A 23,781-nucleotide genomic window follows, 5' to 3' on the forward strand; every position below is an offset into this window, starting at 1 on the left:
ATATATATATATATATATACACACAGACATTTTTGGTGCAGTTACTGTTGGTGACATTACACTTAAATTGTCTGTAATTCTCTGTGTCTGGCTTTTTCCAGAAATTTGGATTTGCTGCCTATAGTGGTTAGTAGTGGTTAGATCAAGTTTCTGGCTCTGAAGCATGTGGTTTTTTACTAGTGAAACACTGTCCGTGTCATGAAGTACCTTTTGATACTGAAGAGGCAAGAAATGGGAGGGAGGGAAGGAGGGAGGGAGGGAGCTTGCACAGCTCCCGGGCAGCCTGTCCCACAGCTCACCTGTGCTCCTGGTGAAAGGTTTCCTTACAGCCAGTCCCAGCCTCTCCTGTCCCTTGCGCTCTCATGCTGCCCTGCTGAGAAGTGCCCAGCTCCCGAACAGTACCTTGTAAGCACTGCAGTTGCTTGTAGGTGCCCCCAAGCCCCTCCTTGTCCAAGCTGAACCAGCCCTGGTGCTGCAGCCTCTGCCCAGGATGAATGCACTAGCCCCAACCATTTTGGTGGCACTCCGCTGAACCCACTCCAACTTGTTGATGTCTTTCTTGCACTGGTAGGCCTGAAATTGGGCACAATGTTCTAGATATAGTCTAATACATTATATATTTACCTGAGTAGCACTCTAGAGGAAAAAATTATTTCTGTTATGAGTGGTGTTGACAGGACTGTAATTGCTTACCTTTTCCTACTGGCAGGGAGGGGGGAAACAGCTACCAAAACAAACATAATTTATTTACAATTCTTCTTAAATGCACCTTAGAATCTCTTTCAGAGAAACAAGAACGCTTGTGAAAACTTAATCAAATCCTCAATCTTTTCAGTCATGGTGGTGTAAGTTTCATATGGAGTTCATCCTGTAATTATAGAGCTTCAGTGTATCAGTATTTCATATCGGTAAGCAGTTAGAAAGAGATTACCTGAGAAAAGAGGTTTGTTTTTTTTTTGTAAAAACATCGTTCATTATTTTTTGTTTTCTTTTAAAACAGAAATTAATAATCCGTAAACATCAAGACCTACTTGAAGAAGACCTACTCTTTTACATTCTTTTGTTCTGTCCTGCTAGACTTCCACAACTTGTTCTGTAATGTTCTCTGCTCAGTAAGGGCAAAGTAAGCAGGAATTTACTGAGATGTCATTTCTTGCCTCTTCAGTCAGAAATACATATGAATTATTCCTGTGCTTTAAAAGAAAGGCCAAATTCTAGAACTTACCAAAGATTTCAAGAATGTTAAGAGGAAATTGAATTAAATTCCTTTTCTTCTCCAAGATGTAGGCTGGAATTTGGTCTCTTGAGTGCTTAATAAATGCAGTTTCAGGCATCCTCCACAAATTAAAATGTATTCTTCAACAGTGGGAATATTCTTTTGACTTTAAAGTGAATAGTTAGTGAATTTTGGGGCTATTAGTTGAGGCTAAAGTAACAGCTGGAATTTCTTCCTTGACATCAAGCTCTGCCAGAAAGAGCAAAGTGAGAAAATTCCCTTAAAATCTGGAGGTGATGATGACTGCAGTTGCTGTTTTGGAGCCAGGTGCATTTTTAAAAAGAAAATAAAATTCAAATCTATAATCTGCTGTAGGAAGTGATGGTATTTGCACTATTATGCTATATTTTTTTGAGAGATGGAAAAGAAAAAAACACTTCATAATAAACTCTCAGATTAGATAATACTAGCCAGAAAATTTTCCGCTTGTGTAGGGAGACATGAATTGTTTATTAGTCCTTCTGTATGTCTGTATAATGCCCATTCAGAAACCAGAAAAGAAAAAAACCCTACATTTAGTAGCATGTGGAAAATACTTGGTTAGTAAATTCTTGATAAAATAAAATATAACCAAAATCACCAGATAAATACTATGTTTTGAAGACCTTTGTAGTTTTTGTGTTCCGTTTTTCATGGCTATGCACATTGTAATATCAAGTCTTTAGGTTGCGAGGAGAATCCCACATGGCTTAGAAGTTGTAGAGTAGTAAAGAAGGACAGATAAACCTGTGCAGAAGCTTAAAAACATCACTGATCTTGGAATTGAGTGTGATTGTGATGAAGCTCCAAATCTGTCTACTTCTAAAATTCATTTTTTGTACCATCTCTTCCCTAATGAATTATCAAACCTAATATTGCATTCGTTGGCTGAAACTCTCATTCTATATCATCTTTAGCCAGACATCTTTAAAGTGGCAGTCTTTATGACCATCACCACTGGTGGAGATGTGCTGTCTTCTGAATGCTGCTAGTGGTTATTGTTAACTTTTTGACTAAGGGAAAAAAAAACCAATTTTTGTGTCTATTTTAATGTTCTTTTTTAACAATAGTTTCCATATTAACATCTTTGATATTTTCTTTTTGATATTAACAACATCTTAAGTCAACATTTTGCATCATCACCTTATATTATCAAGCCTTCCATATGAGTAAAATAGAGAATTGCCTGAAAAATCAGTATTTTTTCCATTGATTAAATACATTTTATCTTTCATCAGGTGTCTGTGAAATAATTAATTGCAAATTTGTAACCAAATGCAAATTTATGTAAGGTTTTTGGGTTTAGTATTTCAGGTAGCCCGTACAATGTATTTACTAACTCCTATTTGGGTACAGCTATAAACTTTTCCTTATGCTGTGCATGCAAATAAGTTTTCAGTAAAAAGAAGTAAATACTGATGATGTTTTTCAGTGCATTTGGATTGTCAGTGTAGAGTAAATTAATGTTAGATTACCATGTTTTTATCTTTTTTTTTCTGATTGTGATGCTAAAAGGCTTTTAAATGCACTTGATAAGAAGCCAGGAGAATTAATTCTTTGGCACCACTTTTATAAATTATGCTTTTTAGCTTAGTATATTACAAGGGACACATATATATGCCAGGAGTCAGAGAGTGGCTCAGTAAGGGTTGTCAATCTTTCTTGTAAGTATTTGATTCTAAAAGCTCTACTCAGCAGCAGCAGGCAGGGAGGAGGAGCTGTTTTCAAGCTCTCTAAACACATTCATTGTAAGTTTCTACTGAAATATGCTAATGATTTATCAGCGAAACAGCTCTTCAATTTTGTTTTGGAGGTATGGCACAAAAACGGAAAGTATGGTGTTTTTTTTATATACTGCTTGCTTAGAATTGTTTGATTTAAAGATTTACCTCTATCCTTGGTCCACAGGAAAATTGCAAGAATATCCAAAATAATAGCAGAACTATGCTTTGAAGTATCAGATTGTACAATGTGTCTATTTCAGAAAAGTAATAAAATGTTCCTTGTCTTCAGAATTATAATTGGATCAAAATATTATACATTACATATTAACTCATTTTTTTACTAGAATGTATGTAGAAGCATGCCTTTTTTTAAAAAAAAAAAAGCAAGTTTTAAGATAATGTGCAAATAGACACTCTGAAGCAGAAATTCGTGAACCAGGGCTTGTATCCCCGAATAAAGGTTGCAGGAAAGAGGGATTTTAGACATACCCATTTCATTAATGTCCCTGTCTGGTTTATGTAATCCTTCAGTTTGAGTCCTAGCTGTCATTCTTAGTCCTAGGTTCTGAAGACTCCCTGTTCATGGTATAGCTCAGGTACGGGTCAGCTCAGATATGTTAATTCTACTTCTAAATCTAGTCTTGGTACCCATGGTGTGTGAGCATCACTATGTCTCTCTTCCTTCATAGATGTAGCCCAAAGTAGTTTTTACACATCTATTTGTGAGCAATTTTTTTAATCTTGTGGAACCAGCTTCTTAGAGGTGTTACTACTACTGAAGCTTGTTATGGTTTTACCCCTGGCTGGGGGGTTCTGACAGCAACTATAAACATCAGTATGTTATCAGCTGCCTTCTCAGCACAAGTCCAAAACACAGCCTCACAGTAGCTACTATGAAGAAAGTTAACTCTGTCCCAGATGAAATCTAGACAGTGCTAATTAGAACTCTGGTCCATAGTCCATGGATAGAAAACAAGTACTGAAAGAAGGATGAATGTGAAAGTTGCTTCTAGCATTGATAAGCAAAGTGGTGTAGCTGATGAGTTTGTAAGACAATTATGAGCAAAGATACTGGAGAAATGAACAATAACAAGAAGTTATGGGCTTTGTTCCCAAATGGTTTTAGATAAAATTGCTAACATTAATTAAGTGACTTATAGAATATATGTGTTCCTGTATTGATTAATCTAGGTATCATCAGTCCAGATGCATGTAGGACATTTTGCATTTTTAAATTTTCTTTTGGTCTTTTTAGGTCCATAATATACTGGCCGAAATGGTCATGGGTGGAATGGTTTTGGAGACCAACATGAATGAAATTGTCACTCAGATTGATGCTCAAAATAAACTGGAGAAATCTGAGGTAAGAGTGACGCATTGTGTAGTTTCTAGACTAAAAACAAGGCTGTAGTAAATTCATACTATATAATGCTGCTTGTCCCTCAATAGCAACTATAATCAGCTGCTTGCTTATAAATCTAAAAATTGATGATGTATTGTTAGGTTAGGATGTTGTGCCTTTCATCATAAGTAATAATTGCTTAGCATCGCTGCTGATTAGTTTTTGCTGTTTATGTCTAATAGCATTGTTTGCCATTGTTATTGAGATACTTCTATAGTTCTTGAAGTTTCTCTTGCAGAAAGCATTTCATTTCCAGTGTATTTATTATGCTGGACTAGTGACTATAACACTTAAATGAAATCAGATAAAGAACTAAAGTGTGTATACAAAGACTACATAGTCCTGTCTGTTAGTATGTGTCTAGCACCTGAAATAGATGGCAGCAAATTTAGTGTCACAATAATACTGCAACACAAAATAATGACTTCAACTGAAATGTACTGAATAGAATTTAAAGCCCAGTTTTAGACCCTTTAAAGTAAATACAAATTCTGCCCTTTTGGTAATCTGAACATTTAGTCTTCAGTTGAGTAGATTCAAGTGAGAAAGTGATATTCTGTGTATGCCTGTAACAGTCTGAGTGAGGGATACTCACATAAGTTGTGGGAATCCCTTTTCAATTCAACAATTGTTGAATTTGTGTTTAGGCAAGAAACTTAGACTTAGAAAGTATTTTAGAATTACTTCAGCTATGACACAAAATATTACTGGTCCTTTAACATCACCTGACATATCTTGTAAGCCAGACTACTCCTAGTACATCTCAGCTAAGTCTGTGATTGATTCTTATTGATGAGAGTAATTCCACAGAAGAACACATAATCTGATTTTTGAAACATAATATTAATATTTCTAAAAAAACCTTTGCTTGTATTGGAGACTGTTTCTAAAGTTGAAGTCATCTGAGTAGATTGAAATGCTGCAGGTGGCATAAATATGAACTAAATGACGTTTTAGGAGAAGACCCAGAGAACTTCGAGTTTTAATTTAAGTGTGACAAGAGAGAAGTGAATTCTTCAGCTTTTTTGTGGTACAATCATAGAATCATAGAATGGTCTGGGTTGAAAAGACCTTAGAGATCATCTAGTCTCAACCCCCTGCTGTGGGCAGGGTTGCCAACCACTGGGCAGGGTTGCCAACCACAATGTATATTGTTCTCCCTATTCTGCAGTCTCACACTGCACCACGTCATCTCTTAATACATGTAGTTGTCTGTTTTGCACAACTTCCAAACTGTATCCAAGAACAGGACAATGTTGTGTGAAAAACAGGAAAAGGCTAGGTCTGATATGATACCGTGCACAGCAATATACATCCAGAAGGATTGTATTGTAGATTATGATGTCCAAAATGTTCATTTTAACATTTTTCTCAAACTCAGAATGAGCCGTTGATCACAGAGATGAATATTTGGAATTATTCTCATAAAATTTTACTGTATTTGAATTACTTTTGTCTACATGTGTTTTTCTTTATTTGATGGAAATCTAACATAGTGTCCCAAAACCTGAACTTACTGAGCAGCTATGTTCTACCGTGTATTATGTGCATATCCATTTTACCTAAAAGCATTTAATTAAGGTATTCATTCTTAATTATGTGAATTCTCTTACCAAATCACCTGTAGACCAGTCCCTGACTAGTTATCCAAAACACATCAATTCAGTGCAGCCAGCTGCAATACTTGCCGTTTTCCATTATTCATCAGTAAGTCATTCTTTCAAGATGCTTTTAGTATAAAAATAGGTGGTAGAAGATATAAAATAAATTGTGGAGCTCAGAGCATATGCAAGGGAAATAGCAACTTGTTCCTGCGCATTCAGCAACAAATTATAGAAGGTAAAGAAGTAGCAGTGATAAATGAAAACACTTAGTGACTGGGATATGGAGTAGAACACTTCAGTCTGCTCACTACAAATGCTTTTATTTTTGTGAGTTCAGTGGCTGTTTCTTGTCAAATTTAACAGTTACTGTAATGCTGAGATACTTCACCATACCTGGCAGCTATTTCCTAAAATAATTAATGGTTTGTTTCATGTATATCCACAGAAATTTTCTGATTGCTATTTCTTTTCCTTTTGCTTTTTTGATCAAGATTATAAATATTTTAAACCTGTCTTTCCTGAACATGTATTTTCAAGCAAATCCAGTTCATGTAAATCAAAATAAGCAATAACTTAATCATATTTTTGAATGATGGTCATGGTCACTAAGAAATCAAAACTGGTGGATCTTCTTAGTTTTCTTTAATTTAAAAAAACTATTTTTAAAATTTCGAAGTTACTGTTGACATAGTCTGTAGTTCATAGGACTGCCACCTATGCCACAGCACTCTTGCTTTAGTTTGTTTGGCTTGTTAGACCTCCATCATAGTTCTTGCATCCATAAAATAGCTGCTTTTAAGGTTAAATTGCCTTTTCCTTATAGCTGAAATGATGAAGCTAATGAAATTGTAACTGAGCTACATTTTCAGAAATATTTTAAATTTTTTATTGTGCCCACCTGGCTTCCCTTACTATACAAATTTTAGCCATTAGACATTAGGTTTAGTTATTATATATGCTTAGACTAGGTTTCTAAACAGGCTTTCAGTTAGAGTTCAGTGAAGAAGATCAAATGTATTTGTTAAATTCACAAATATTTGAGCAAAGTTATAAACTCTAAGAATTTATTAATGCTTTCAACACATTTTAATTATTTAAGCCACTATGAGGGGGAGTCCCTAGCTTTGCTTTCTGATTCAGCTCTTAAATTGCTTGGATGGGCTACAAAGGAAATTCTGTTTCTACCCTGAGAAATGTTGTCTTTAATGCATTTCCCTACCTTTCAGTTTAGTGTTTATCTGTGAATGGATTTCTCGTCAATCCTTCTAAAGCCAAGGGATGATTGTGATTAAGGGAAGGAATTTTTGGGAGAGGGGTCATCGGGATTTTATCCAGAGCCTCTGGAAGTATTGTAGGTAAACCTGGGCTACCTCTTCTCCATTTGGAGTGTTCAACTGCGTGTGATTTAGACTTTTAAGTTGGGCCTCATTTTTACTGAACCTCCTGATCTTTTCTAGCTCTTTCCGTTCTTCTCTCTTTCAGACCTTTATCTTTCAGTCTCCCAGACAGGACAGGTAGACAAAGGTATTGCTGACTTTTAGAAAAAATGTACTTTTAACAAAAAGGGAAAGCAAAATGATGTCAAAGGCAATAAATTATGTAGGCCAGACTCAAAAATTATGTGTAAAAATAACCATACTAGTCCTTGTAGCCTACTTTTTGTGCTAGTTTCTTCTTGTAGTTCCCTCATCTTTTTATTGGCTGTAGTGTTTTTTACTAGCTTTCCATTGACATCATATTTTTTTTTCTCGCATTTTAGAATTTAACTTTTCTTTGTATCATTGTTTAAGAAACAAAGGAATATGAACTTTTATGAATATTTAAAAAAAATGCAAAACTAATTTGAATAAAAATTGAACACACAGATAACGAAATATGATAATGTAATAGAAATAGCTTCATTATTAGGATAATTTTGTATCTGATAATCCAAAATAGATGGTATGAACTCTTACATTTCACCATTCAGTATTTCCAAATGAAAATACTTCTTGGAGAGAGAAGTTTCAGAATAAATTTCAGGTTAACAAAACCACCAAAACCAACAACCTCAAATAGTTTTATACATACAGAATAAAATTATCAGTGCAATTTATTAAGATGATGTAAAAATACCAAAGTTGATCTTTTGACCTTAAGTATGTCAAACATAAAATGAGAAGGGCAGTCAGCATGTACTCACTTTCAGATTACATTTGCTGCCCTTGCAATCTGAATCACTGGATTTTGCTTTAAGATATCTTGGTAACTGCAGTCACAGAACATGAATATTAACAAGGAACTGAAAAAGGAGGAGGAAAATGTATGTTTGAAGTTCAGTTTATGGTCATTGTCCCCTATCATTTGCTCTTTGAAACATTTAGTTCAGCTCAACAGTTTCAGTGTCAGTCAATGTTAGTTGCTGTACTTCAAAATTCATTTCCACTCATTTTAAGTATCTGTGTATTCAAACTGCAGGTATTTTAAGTAGCTGGAATCTTAAGCAGACGAAGTTTGTTTAATTTATGAATAGCTTTGTGCTTTACTTTTTATAGTATCTTTTGAGTATAAAGTAATGTAATACCTTTAAGATTTAACAACTATAATTCTGTAATTGGATTTAGTAGCATGAAGTTTTAAAGCATTAGCTAAAAATACTTTTGGGTAGTATGAAACATTTTACATAAATTTGAAGTATTTTATGGCACATGAAAATCAAGCAAATGACCTTCCTCTGCCTAATATGTCAACACTTGTAATATATAATCTGTATTTCATTGTAACAATAGGGAGCTTGCTTTCAGGTTTGGTTTTTTTTATTTGTGCAAAGCTACTTTTCTTTTTTGCTGTTCTGCTCACACATGTTCTGTTTTTATTTTTGGGTCTGGCAATGAAAAACAAACAAACAAATAATTGATCATTCCCATCCATTACTCTCTTTGTGATTCAAGTGCTTAAAATTTCTAAGAGTATGTCTTAAGTCTTCTTATCTGTTTGGCCTCATTTTGATATACTTGCAGACTTCATTTTGTTTTTTCTCTAATTATGTTCATTTATTTAACTTCATAAGCAGGGAACATGATCATTTCTTTATATTATGTATTGCATCCATTCATAACTTCATAACCCTGCTGCTTTGAAAGTCGTACTTGTTTTGGAAAGAAGCACTGGTATGAAACACCAGCAGCAGAGAGGTCCCAGTACCTCCGAAATATCTGGAAAAGGGGGGCTTATTTTGCAAAGCGTTAACCTTCATTATTTTGTTTTCCAGTAGGCTGTATATTTTAATATGCTTATTTCAGTAGTAGCTAGCATTGTGTAGAGTTGTTTGAATTGGTGATTTGAATCTTTTTTTATATATATGTATATGCATATTAACTGCATTTGCAATGCACAATACTTTTTCCAAATGATCTGAATTTCTTTTTAAAGAGTAAAACAATGTTTGTGGGAGCACTTTTCTACAAAGTTCTCAGTGGGGCATTATGAGAAAGGATGCTTATAAGAATGAAGAAAATTGATTCCTGTAGTGATAAATAATGACCTGAGTAAACTAACAGCAGCTCATCTTTCTTACTTGATAGACTAAGACCAGTAGAATAGAAGTTCGGTTATTAAATGTGTCTATTCCAGTCTCTAAAATAGCATTATTGTTTTGCATTGCTCTTTCACTCTGAAAGTATATGACAAGCATTTTTTGCAGTAAGTGATACAATTTTAATATACACCATTTCAGTATTAAAGTATAACCTTCAATAACAAATGAAATTGAGAATACAAAGCAGCTGTGGCAAAAATATGCTCTATTGGCTTATTGTAATACCAGCTGTATGCAATTTGCACTGTATTTCTGAAATTTCATTAATATGTCTTAAGAAGATTCATTTTCACTTGCTTAAATCATTTGCTCGCTGTGACAGGCGATTCATCGTTCACTGCATGTTTAAAGCTTGCTACGTGTTTTGTTCATTTTTCAAGTGAAACAGTTTTTTCTTTGCACCTCACACCAACTTATTGGCTGAATTATTTGATAAAAAAGGCCGTTGAAACTTGGCCAGTTCAATGTTACAGTGATGGCTCTTTTAATCAGGTACCTCTGGAAAACTGCTTAAAACACATACTGGGCTGGAAATACTTCTTGTAGTACCTTTGTGTTTGTAAATACAGTTCACTTCCTGTAAAATAAATTATAAATAAATGGAAGGACTGCATACTAGTTCACTGTTTGACATGCTAAAAAGGAATGCTAAGGCATTTGGTTATAATAGCATTTGAAACATTGTATTAGTTAATCCACTTTGGGAGTTTAAGTACTCTTCGGTCATTTTATCCATTAGATGTTTTTTATTAATTGTTTGCTCTCTCTTAGGAATACTGTATGACTGTATTGTGCTTGATAGGGTTGATGCATTCTGCTATGCATTTTATGTATACATTGAATTACAAACCCACTTAATATAGAGAATTGCAGGAGAAAAGAACGTAGTAGTTTGAAATTCTCTACTCCACCATATGATAGTGAAAGACAATCTCACTTTCAAAAAAAGAGGTAATCTGAAATTCATAGTACTTTTGTCAGGGATCTTTGCTGATCCTGATCCAGAATGGTCCTCATGGTTGGAAGTTGTGACTGTGTAGGGGGGTGGAAGGGCAATGGTCATGTCAATTGTGGTATTTTAAATAATTCTCAATTGTGTCTCCATTGTATCCTATGCCATTGGGGCGGGAGGCAGGGACTGTAAGTCTGTGTAAAGAGGATAGCTGCAGGTAGGTAAAAATAATGACCAGTTATACTAAAACTTTTATTTGTCCATTAAGAATAATTAACTTTCATTATGTTAGGGTAAGGAATCTCCATCCTAGTCACCTAGAAAGCATCTCCCTTTTGAATTGCCAGCCATGCCTGTTTGTGTGGACCATGTCCATCACTTACAATATTTTTCTGGTTTCCCATTGTTTCAGTTAAAAATTGTATAATTCATTGCTTTTGTTACCACTTTATTAGTATTTTCATCCTTTCTATGGAAAACAGTTTACATTGCCCACTTTTGGTTTTGCTTCAAGAATGTTTCCCCAATTACTGAATATAGAATTTAAAGATAGAACCAAATAAAAAGGAAATGTTTTATTGTTTTATCTGATAAAACTTCACTGGTAGTTACCCCTTGATTTCTAATTAGTGTTTCCAGGTTCTCAAATATAAAAGGACAGTGTCGAGCAACTTCATATCTTCTGCACTGTTTTTTAATAAATAGCAAGAAATTTCAGTGTCTAATACTGCTCTTTTCAGATATTGCAGATTCAGGGATGCAGATTTTGGGTACTTGCATTTCTTAATACTGCCAGTATTAGGTCCAGATTTTCCCTGTCATGAAGGTATTGGAATTGAAACAACCTCTGAAGTGAGTGATCAGATAGACTTGGCAATGTTAAGGGAAACCAAGGAAAAAGACTTCAAAAAAACTTGCACCTTTTTAGCTTTACTTAGTCAGTACTTCTGAGAACCAATAATTGTGATTATATCCGCGGCAAAGTGAGGGCAAATTACTTGGTTGCATTAGAGATTTAAGATTTCCCAAGCTTTTTCCTGTACCTCCACATGCCTTTCCCAAGTTTGGCATGTCTCATATATGAGTGTTTGGCAGGGGGGAGTCATGGCTCGATCATGACTCATGGCTTTCTGGTCTCTGTTCCTAGTACTGGGAATCCTTCTGTGACTAAAATTTAGGGATTTATGATTCTTTAGCCTTTCCACATGATATAAAAGGGTTAGTTCAAAATTGGAAACTTTAATTGGTTTTATTTTGATTATAAATTATGTTTTTGAAGTGAGGAGAACAGTAGGTAGGATTTTAAGTGGAAATCTTATGTTAATTTGGCCTTACATTTATTTCTTATAAGGGAGTAGTAAAAGGGAGACAATATTTTTTGGACAACCTTCCAAAAGTAGAGGTGTTGTCTGAGGAGTACATGGGGTGTCTCCTTTTGTGCAGTTGTGCAGGTGGACACCAGGGAAGTCAGGTATACTCCTCCATCTAATTATTCTCTGTAATTGCAATGAATTTCAGTGAAAATCAAGAATCTGAAAAGGTTATACTTTGAGCAGTAGTTACCTACCAACCACTGTTTAATAATCAAATACAACACAAACTTTTCCAGAAGTTTTTCTTCTTTTGTTTTGCTCTATTTGCTGCATTTTATCTGCAAATACAATGGTGTCTTCAGTCTTTGACACTCTTATGATGAAACACCTTCCATTTCTACAGGTTTAGTCTTTTGTTTAACCAGTTCTTGGCATGTTGCTTTCTTTCTTGTGAATTGCTCCTTTTTCCTGGGCCTGCAAGATGCCACACTCTAAAACTGCAGTAGTTTTGAAAATAATTTTGTGCTTTTATTCTCTTTGGATATTTTAAATCCTACTTTTAAAACATAAAAATAAAAAGGTGGGGGTTTTTTTTGTTTTTTTTTTTTTTTTACATATTCACAGAACTTGGAATATGATGTATTTTTCCACAAATAAGAGCTCTGTTTTTAAAATCTTCCAGGCTTTTTTTTTTCCTAGCAAGAACAAAAATGATTTTTACACTTTTGTGGCAAGCCTGAGGTAAAACCACATAGCTAATTCTAAATACACATAGAGAATCTAAATTTTTAGGGGAAACAATTCCATACTTAAAATGAATAGTACTTTTTCTACACAGCATCAAATACAGTAACAGTTATTGGCTTTTTTTTTAATAGCCCTTAAAGTAACAACATTTTGAAGAACTGTTCTTCAGAAGCAATAGGGAAAGATCATATTCTGTAAGTCTTCAGACCTTTGAGCTGTAAATAATTTTTGTTAGCATTTCAGTAATATACTCTAGTGTGTAAACTTGGCAGTTATTTTATCTAAAAGTCAGAACTGAATGGAACTCAGTAATGAACTTATTTCTGTATTGCAAAACTTGAATATTTATACAGAAAGGCTCTGGGTTTGAATTAAGAGAGACTACGTACAGTAGAGGCCTTTAATACCAAATAGGTATTTCAGTGTTTAATTTCGTGTAACCAGGTTATTAGGTAATGTTCCACTGTGCCTGCAGGCTGCAGATAGGTTAGCATATAATTAGATACTGTGGGATTACAGATTACTCCTGTTCGTCTATAGAAATTATATCTGTGTATGTTCTTTATCACCCACAAATGCAAGGTGTTTATCCTTTTCATTTTAGGCTCAGCCACCTTAAAATACCTTCTTTTTATATTTAGACATATATGTATGTATATTTTTGTATTTTTATATATATATTCATTTAGATAAGTAGTATGGTTCGACTGACATTCTGTAACTTGTTACTTTGATGTTACGTATTCTGAACCTATAACCAATGTTAGTCATCTGTGAACCTTGTCAACTTTTAGAATAGGTAAGAGAAAAAGACAGTGCATTGGACTTTAAATACCTCAGGATTGTCTGTTCTATAACCTACACATTACTCACGCTTGGATAAGCCTCCTATTCCTCCCCACATACTTTTCCATCAAGTTGACATTACATGTTTTACCATATTAAAAAGAATGTGTGAACTGTTTTCTCTTTCTGGTTTACTATTTCCAAATAACCCATTTCATTCCAAACACAATTGCCATCTGGTCTTTCTAATTGTGTAACCATGGAAATACTTCAAAAGTTAGTTGTCCGTATATATTGCTAGTGAATCTTCTTGTGACCAACATTGCCTGACTTGCATTTTTCCTCACTTTATACACAGGCTGGTTTAGCAGGAGCTCCAGCCCGGGCTGTTTCAGCTGTAAAGAATATGAATCTGCCAGAGATCCCAAGAAATATTAATATTGGTGACATCAGTATAAAAGTGCCAAACCTGCCCTCTTTTAAATAACATGGCTACTCCAGGTAAAACCAAGGAAGAAGTGTAATAGAGATTTACTGCATAATTGTTTACTAAATAAACAACATGTCTAACTTTTACTATTTGGATAAAACTCAAGGTACTGCATAGACATAATTTGAAAAATCAGTGTGTGGAGTTGAATGTTGCTTTTGTCTTGTTTGTGAAATTAAAGAAAATGGGTAATTATTGTGTGATTTCTAAATTACATTCCTATGCCCTTATAAGGCATATCACTGTGTCCTGGCTGCTGCAGTATTTTGGGAATGTATTTAAGATGTTCTTTACTTTGTACAACCTATAATGCTGAGTTTTTTGTATATTCGCTATGGTCTATAATTAGTGCATTCCTTAACTACTACTGCTGTTCGTCATGATTATTTAAGACTTAAGTGCAAATGTTGCATGAAAACATTTAACTCGTTTTGTTTAAATAAAATAATAACAAACTGGACTTCTAAATACCTGTTTGAAATCTACTCTTTGCAATAAATCATGTTATTTCCTATTCATGGAGCCAGTTGACTATATGCCAATACTGTTGTAGCAAGCATTAATGTTGTAGTTTTATCCCTGAAGGAGTTACACGGGGATATTGTGTTGAATCTATTCACTCTTTACATTCTTCACAAAAGTTGTTCATTATTATTCTGAAGTAAAAACTGCCTTTACTGAAGATCCAATGACGTCTGTTTAAATGTAGATGTTGAGAAGATACTTGCGCAATATGATACACTTTCCCTGCCAGTCTGACTTTTTGGTAAAAAGGGTTTCTGCAGTTGCTCTGTGTTGTGACAAGTACAGAAGGCTGAGGAGAGTGGGCAGCTCAGAACTGTAAACGTGAGTGTATCAAGTAATGTGATAAAGAAAGGCACTCTGGAGAGATAAATGAGGATAGTTTAAAACCATAAGAGGCCTCTGTGCCTGGTGACACTTGTGATTCTCTGCTTCAGGAATTAGGTTATGAGATATTTAGTATTGTCAAGATCTCAGAAAATCTAAGTGCTATCACCTCTGTGTAAGTTGCTCAGCTCTTAAGCTGTTCTGTGATTTAAAAAACCAAAGGGGGGTAGTGATTGTTTTTTAGAATCGTGCTTTTAAGCTCTGTGTGATGTACAAGTCTGTTTAAATGAATAATAAAAACATAATTGGGATACTTAAGAATCCCTGTAAAGTTTTCTTCTCCAAAAACGTATGCATACATATAATACTATATATGAAAATACAGTAATACTGTATCAATGACAACACATTTCAGGACTAGTTTGAGAGGTCCTGTGTTACTTCAGAAATTTGTAACCCAATGTAACCCAAGCATTCTTTTCCTTTGAGTTTATGTTAAGACATACCCCATAGGATAAACTTTGAATCACATCACATTTTCTGTTTGGTCCATAGTAACTGTCATTGGTGCCTTTTGAGAGCATTTGAGAGAGAAAAAGAGAAATTACTTTTGAAGCAGAAAATCTGACACAACCCAAGGAATTTTAATGTATTTCTTAAGAGGGAGAAAAAGAAACTTCATGTATATTGTTTGTATTACATCGAATAAGCATCTGGTAACACTATTTTATAAATGCTTTCGAAAACAGAATTGTCCTCTCTGTAACTGTTGAAAACAATATTTATTCTTCCAAATTAACTTCCTTAGTTTGAGGCTTCAGGAAATTTCAGGTGAGGTTTAAGAAGAAAACCGACACTTTCTTATTTCCATTGAAGACACTGAGAGTATAAAACGTGCAGCGTTTTTTTTCCTTATGAAATAGAGTATTCATTATTCCCAGGTTAGACAGCTTAGCTAGTGCAAATCTGGGACTTATAATTTTACCTGCTTTTGCCAACTTTTGTTTTTCTGCTTAATGCATAGATCACATGACATTCAAAGTGAAGATGTTGAGAATTTTCCACATTGTTTCCCCTACGAGGATTTAGGTAGTGCTGCTGCCGAAGGATAAATAAAGGATAAATTTAAGTGATGTTCATCGTGTAAATGAATCACTGAAAGCCATTTTTCCTAACTCTGGGCATTTCTGAGAATTGCAAATGAAACATTATTAAACAGTATCTGAGACTATTTGGTACTTATGGTATCTGAGACAACACCTTGTGTTGGTTTCCCACATAAGGTTTTCTTGCCTATTCAGTCTCTGATAGTGAAATTCTCTGGGAGAAACCTTTTCTTCTGATCATAGCAATTTAACTGTTTTAAGTGTTATCTGTAAAACTTTTTGATAGTCCTTGATAAATCATGCAGGGAGATAATTTTAAGGACACTATGTAACATTAAGAATATGAATTAGTAATTAAGCCTTCAGGTTGTCTTAACTGATCTATTTTTCCTGCATTTCCCTACGCCTCCTGTTCTATTGCCTGAAAGTCCCTGTATCACAGGTAGATACTTGCCTCAATATTCGCCAAGATAAGTATTTTCCACATTTGTTTTTATTCTTGGTGAAGTGCCCTCAGAAAGCAAGCTTGAGGCTGTTCAGTTTGCTTGTCTCCAAATTGTTACTGTCTCTCTCATTATGAAGTATGCCTTTCAAATTCAGAGATATTTCTTGTGAAACTGACTAATGGGAAGAAGATTATGTCTGATTAGCCCATGAGAGCAACTCCTTGTTCTGGCAAGTACTTTTTTTGTCTTTGAGAAGAAAAATTATTTTCTGGGGTACAGACTCCCTCTCAAGTATTGAGAGGAAAGGTGTTGGAAGTGTTTTGTTTTCAGAAGCCAAAGACTTTCTCTGAAGGCCCATGTGGAACAGATAGATTATTTTCTTCCTTCTTGCAAGATGGATTTTTCTAAGCAAATGGAGAAAGGGCAGAAAGGATTTGAGTTCCACAGAGGGAGTGGCCATTCCCAGCTGCCTCCATAGGCTTGAAACAGAGGAGCTAATTTTCCCCCTGGGGCAGGGGCCATAAGTACTGCTGAAAAAAATCTTATGACTCTTTTTCAGTGAAAGAGAGGTATCTCATATTAGAATCAGCTGAGAATGTTGTCTGCAGTGTTAACAGCACAGATAGCACAGGTACTGTGTCAATGCATTCCCCTCTCCTCCCTGAATAGCAAAGGACTGTCTTGAATATATTGGGGAAGAGGGAATATTTTACAACATGAGAAGTGTATACAAAATTCCTCCTCTTAAACAGATATTGCTGCTCAGATTTATTCTGGTTGACAGGAATGGGTGGAGGAAAGTGTCACTTGTTGCGAGGGAGAAACGGATTCAACCCAGAAAATCAAATTGGCCCTGCCTTCCTGTGAGCACATTTGACCTTTTCTTTCTAGTAGCGTGTTCCAATAAATGCTAAAATTAGTCCTGAGTTTTACGTAGGCCTACGCCGACAGTCGAATGGGAACTTGCTAATGTTCTACGGGTTACCTCATAAAGCATGCGTGGGGCATAACATACTGAAGGAACTGAAAATTAGCATGTCACAAATCAAATCATTGTTTATAACTGTTAAAGAAAAACAAGAGCACAAAATTGTGTCTTGCACAAAATATACTTCTCAACTTCTGCACAGAGTATTCATAATTTTACTAGGAGCAAGGAAAGCAGCCAAGTGCTGACAAAACTCACCAAAGGTGAACAGTTAATTTCACAAAACAAAAAATTTTTTGTTATTTACTTTAATGATTATCATAACAAATTGTAAATCTCTCTTCATTTAAGGAAATGATCTTACAATTTTTGGTGTTCAGTGTTTACCCCAAAATGCTCAATGAGCTCAGGTAATGTTATTACTCTGTTCCGTGGGTATAAACACAAAGGCAGTCACACTGCCAATGTCAGCTTAGCAGCCAGATTTTTTGTCTGTGGAAGTTTTGGTCTTGTGATGTACCAGGAGTGCTGTGACAGTGCAGTCTGACTGGGGAGGAACCAGAGGTCGAGACATCCCCTCTTTTCTCAGACTGAGCATGCGTGTGTCTATGGAGTGCTAGAGGCATTTAGCTGATCGGTCATCTGTCCACAAGGCACGGCAACAGGCACACTTGTGCCTTATTCCACTGCTTTCCTGCCCACTTTGGCTGTCTGAAACTCAGCAGCACACACAGTCTCCAAGTGTCCCCTGGCTGTGCTGTCCGGCCAGCCAACAGGACTGCACCAGGAGTGGAGCAACTACCCCTCCAGATCCTCTCTGAGCAGGACAATAAATGTGTCACCAGAGCTGCAGCTAAAAGCAGACAGTAATGATGACTGAGCTTCTTGGATGGTGACTTTATGGTCTTCTGTCTTCTTTTGGTTTTCCCAGTCCAATCCACGAACCTTCTTCTGGTGTGATTTTCAGCACTCAGCAGAGTTGTTTTGTGACCCAAGTTGAATTTCAGAGTTTCAAATGTTTGCAGGGTGCATGTGTTGATCAGTACTCTGTGTATGCATGTAAGAAACTTGCCTTTGGGCTCGCCATGGTAAGTGGCCCCCACATCTTCTCCACCAAAGGCCCATTCCAGCAAATTTGAGCGGGCAGTCTGCAAAAGAGCGTAGAGGGAAGCAAAACTGGAACTGACTCCACATTTGGAATAGTCTTTATAGTAATTTGTTGTGCTGATGTGTGTCACGACAGCAAAGGTCTTTCACGATTCAAACAGCCATTCCATTCCTGAGTGAGGTGCTGTTTTAGTGGATGTCAGAAATTGTTTGGGTTACCCTAGGATAGAACTCATGGTTCTATTTCTCCTGGAGGCGCCCTGGCATCTTGTGTGTCAGAAACTAGCCTGCCCGTGTCTGTGTACAAAGTCTGCTTCACCAGAGAGGGCTGTCTGTCTGTCTGTCATTGTTTTGTAAGTCTTTCCAGGACAGGTATCATCACAGATATGCCTGTCAAAGTCCAGTAAGGCACATCATGGCTGCCGTCCCTCTGCAAGGTGTGGTCCACTCATGCAGTGTGTGGTTGCACTGGCAATACATAGAATATGTTGTTATATAGAAATATGTTAATACAAGTATCTGCATCCTGCCTGAGGTTTCCCCTGCTCACTTAAAAAACATGGGCAGATAAACATTGGTTAGGGACAAGCCCTTATATAGATCTGTGTGCTGCACTTGTGGTGCGGCTAAAGGAGGGAGAAAGTTAACATGAGAGCCTCTTGCCCGAGGGTAGTAACATGAGTTTCCCTCAGAAGCTGCATGAGGTGTAACAGTTCTCTGCGGTGGTATGCGGCCACACAAAAGGCCTGAATTGCAGCTCTCCAGCGAGAGGTGCTGTTGCTGAGATAGATGATCTTCAGGAAAAAACCAAGAGCAGGCAGGAAGAGTCAGAGCATTTTACAATTTAGATTCACCAAGGAAATCTGTAGCAAGGTAAGAAATAGATTGTGTTCATCCTTTTCCTCCTGCCATGGGTCCAAGAGATTCCAAAAGCTTACATTTATTACCCCATTAAACGAGCCTCCTTGGCCCTGGAAATTTCAGTTCTTAGGAATCCGTTATAGCCTACTTAAGTAGTTTAATGCTACTATAGTATCTTTTTGTTTTAAGTAGATTGCAATTTAAAATACTCATATCCAACTGTTGTAGGTTAGCACAACACAAAGTACAGCTGTCCTGGCTGTGTCCCCTCCCAGCTTCTTGTGCCCTCCAGCCTGCTCACTGACAGGGTGGCGTGAGACAAGTCCTGGAGGCTGTGTAAGCCCTGCTCAGCAGTCGCTGGTACATGGGTGTGCTGTCAGCACTGTGCTGATCACAGCTCTGAAACACAGCACCCTGTGAGCTACTGTGGAGAAAGTTAACTCTATACCAGTCAAGCCCAAGAAAAAAGTAAGACAGGGATGAGGGAAGGCAAAGTGGTACGGTAATAACTCGGTAGGTAATGACTTTGTCATGCGTCAAGTCATTATTTTAAATTCATTCTTTCAGAAGTATGGAAGATGAAAGGCTTCCTGCTAAATCTCACTTAGGTTTCCCAGGAGGGAAATATTCAGGAGAGGGCTTGGGTGAAAAGAAATCGGTAGTTTGCAGAGCAGCTTAAAAAGAATGCTGCCCAAAACAAAAGCCAGAAGGAAAACAAAGGATGAGGAAGGTTGTAAAAGAAGAAGGAGCTAAACAGGTTATTTTATAATCTAGGGAAAAAAGCATGACAGAGTTGTGGAATAATCTATCAAGTTAACTGATACATATAGAAAAATGGACAAGCATTTGCAAAACCAGATCTTTTTCAGGTAAAGACAAAGGCAGCAAGCTTTAAACTGCTTCTAAAATACGTGTGGTTTTTTTCTCACAGTTGCTGGTTTGCCTAATTTTACTTCTCTGACAAGCATTTATGTAAAGCTGTCATGAGTGATGAGGAAGCAGTAACAGCGAAAGACATGAGAAGGAAGCAAATGCAAATGGATCTGAATATGAGAAAAGAGAAAACTTGCTGTTTCTTAATAAGTGCTACATAGTATTAAAAGTGTTTGCAAGCATATATGTTTCTGCGCTTTCTGACACAAAACAAGTAATAGGTCTGCTGGTGGGGTGAATAATCAACGTGCATAGTTGTAACAGATTAGTTTCCTAGTCTCCCCCTTTCTATAGCCCTCTCCTAGTGGTACTACGCATTAAGTAAATAACAGGCTAAAAAGAGAGGAGGGTTGGATTCCTTCAGCATGTATGTTAATTTCAGTGCCAAGAATCTGAGGTTCCCAACTGATACTTCCTTTCAAGAAAATGTCTCTCCTGTCCACCAAAAGAATGAGCAATAGTCCAAAGTTACTAAGTTTGCTAGGTATCCAGTTTTTTAAGTTCTTAGATATTATTTAGATTTCCAAGAACTGAAATATAAAAGCATACAAGCAACGGAAAGTCTCTTGTTCAAAAAAAAAAAAAAAAAAAAAAGAGTGAAAATAACAAGTTATTTCATACTTAGAGGTGTATTTAGCAATTCAGCTGTTACGTGTTCCTCTTTGACTTTGTAATGGTGTGTAACATCCACTCACTGTTTAATGTGCACTGTGGCAGTCACATCTGTTCTTAGGAGGACACTCTTGTGGAATTTAAAATGTTTCTTCTTGTCATTCCCACTGGCCCTCCTCATCATTTTTTAACAAAGAAATTCCAAAGAGCTATTCAAACATGTTGGGAACCATTTGAAAGGGCTAGAGTTGCTAATGGAGATGAGAATGGTTTAAAGTGAGTTTTCAAAGTGAAGGCACACACTTCTTCCCAGGCCAGTGCTGTGGTTTGGGTCTCCATTAGCTGGAGAGGGCACTGTTGGCGCCAAGTGTGGATTCATTAGAAGAGCAAAGGAAACTGCAGCCCCTGATGAGCCCAGCAATGCACAGCATGTGTGTGCGTGTCTGCTTCTTGTGCTTCAGTCATGCAATTGCCCTTCCTCCCCCTTTCTTTCCAGTTTGGATGGGGGCTGCACGCAGCCCCACAACACTGAGAGCCCTGCAAGGGCTGAAGATGTGCCACTGTTGCTGCGGGCTGCAGACCCACCCTGCAGCGGATGGCAAAAGCAGAGCTGCATCTGGACAGCTGCGGGGGGCAGAATGCGGGATGTTTCAAGTTAGGGAGAACAGTAAAGGAAAGAGAGATAGTCCATTGCCAGAAGACGTGCTGCCAGCGGCTTTCCAATTATTTAGTCTTTTTATTACATTTAAACATTGCGCCGAAGGTTTGGGAGTTTCAGTGACTAATGACCAAGCAAAGACCTGTTTAGCACGCGGAGTTGCAGTACAGGGCCAGCACAAATGTAATATAACATGATTTTATGTTGTCCCCAAGTTAATTATTACACCATATGTTTCCTTTGCTTTAACAGAATTGTTCTCTTTTCCCCTCCCTAGAGTTTCTGGGTTTCAGTATTAAAAAAATCTGTGCCTTCCTTCAGAGTTTTTGTAGAGATCTTCTTTGTAAAGATTTAGTGGGTGAGAGTTTTGGGGAGGTAGTTCAAGTGAAGCATTGGTTTTTTAGGTGGTCTGCTGGACAGCTACGGTTCACAGCTTCACATTTAGGCACATCCTCTAATCCGCTGGCTCACAGCACACACAGGGAGCCTCACACCCCCCGTTCAGCTGGAGAGGCAATTCTAACTCCAGCTTTTCTGCATGAGGGGCCATTTAGCTTCCTTGCTTGGAATCAGGCAAGAATCTGTTTTTGACAAAATCCATTAATTTGATGGATTTAAAGGAAAGAAATAGAAAACTTTGGGATGGGAGTAGAAACTAAAAAAGGGAGTTTCTTGGTGAAGAGAGAAGGGGAGTTAAGGACAATTTGGGAAAACCAGTTTGAGAGAGACAGGGGGTGTAGAAAGTCATGGGAAGGAGGACAGGCACATGGAGAGCATGTGAAGACATTTCTGAAGAAAAAAACCAGAAAGATGACTCACAAATGTAGGATGAGAGAGTAAGAATCAAGAGGCTACTGGGTGACTCTGCTGCACAGGGTGAAGTTTTCTGGAGGACTGCCAGATGAGAAAATCAGGAAGGGCTGTGACTTTGTTGCAGAGCTGTTTGGCTGGATAAACAATATATAGATCCTATCAAGCCATCAGGGAGGACTTTGGGGGAAATTTTCTCTTTAGACTCCTCTGGAATGTCTTCTCCAGGTGGACAGACTTTTCCATCAGAAATGAAATCCTAATACCAAACCCATATTTGTTCTATTTTGTGAACACCACTGTTGCTCCAGAGTAAAATCCATTTTATTCATGCTAGAGAATTTCCATGAGTTATGCTAGCATATTTGACAAAGTATACAGGTCCATATGGGAGCTATAAAACTTCCTGGTCTTGGAGTGAATACATTGAAGTTGTGTTGTTTTTATTAGTGCATTGTTTTAGTATAAACTTACAGTTGGATTGTTATGGAATTGTTTGGGTGGAGGGACTAGCAGAGAGAGGAATGTGAATCAGGAAGGGGATCTAGGGATTATTGCTGATGCTTATGGGAGAAAATGGGATCAGAGATCTACTGGAAATTGGTTAACTTGTGAAATTTCTAAGCTAGTGTGCAGGAGTGGGCTCAGGAGGGAGATAGATAGATAGATAGGTAAGTAGGTAGATAGATAGATAGATAGATAGAGTACAATAATTTCTTTTCCTACTACTTCTCTAAACTCTTTTTCTAACCATGAAAAGGTACTTTGTCCAAGCTGAATAAACTGTGGCCTTACTTGCATGGCAGTTTCATCAAGGTGACTGTGCATACACATGCTCTGTCATTACATGGAAACTGAGGAATAATCACAGCTGTCATGATTAAATTTAATTTATCATGGTGTCTCTGCAGTTTAAAACAACAACCCCCCCTGCCCCCAAAACCACATACCCACACAAAACGTCCCAATGCAGTTAACCTCTGTTCTCTTTCCTGTGTTTTCTTAATGAACAAGATCTTACAAAAATTAAGCAATCAGGAAGTTATAGTTGTAGCTGTCAAAAGTACACTCCTAATCTGAAAAATCATGTGCCTATAATGAAGAAGTAATAACCTGCAAAATGTTGATCCATGAGAGGTTGTCAAGACCATCATACCTGAATCTCGTTTTGAAGTTTGAGTTTTGTTTAAATACATTCTCTTTTCTGTCCCTTTTATTATGAGGATAGCCTTGGAAAGTAGATTTTTAAATGTTTTTGAGCTCGAGGTGGTTGGAGTAGTTGTGACTGGGATGTTCTCGGATCTACTTATGTAGTAGTACACTTAAGCTCCACCGAACACAGCACTCATACCACTTGGCAAAACCAGCGAAGAGGCTGTATTACTTCCCCGTGTAGCACTTATTTAGTGACAGGATAAATGTCCCAGTGTGGAGAAGATTAAGGATTGTGACCTAAACAGCCCCGGCTGTGATGATGCACTAATGCTGCTTAGTGATGGGCTGTGCTTGGGGAAAGGAAGAGGAACAAGCACACTGTTTTTGAAGCGGCTGACAGACTTCAGGCACGCAAAAGTATCCTATTAATTCTCACTCTGCTCTGACTCACTGATATAATTAGAAA

The 23,781-nt window shown here is 36.9% G+C and overlaps 1 protein-coding gene across 1 annotated transcript; it reads left to right on the forward strand.

Annotated features, from left to right (window-relative positions):
- Nucleotides 1-3,969: 3,969 nt before the first annotated feature.
- LOC104463348 (AP-3 complex subunit sigma-1-like) lies at nt 3,970-14,365 on the forward strand. Its single transcript, XM_010075642.1, has 3 exons — nt 3,970-4,026; nt 4,235-4,342; nt 13,719-14,365. The coding sequence occupies exons 1-3, from the start codon at nt 3,970-3,972 to the stop codon at nt 13,845-13,847; spliced, it is 294 nt and encodes a 97-aa protein (XP_010073944.1). The 3' UTR covers nt 13,848-14,365.
- Nucleotides 14,366-23,781: the final 9,416 nt, after the last annotated feature.

This window comes from Pterocles gutturalis, unplaced genomic scaffold (assembly GCF_000699245.1).
Source record: "Pterocles gutturalis isolate BGI_N339 unplaced genomic scaffold, ASM69924v1 scaffold40612, whole genome shotgun sequence".
Lineage (NCBI taxonomy): Eukaryota > Metazoa > Chordata > Aves > Pterocliformes > Pteroclidae > Pterocles > Pterocles gutturalis.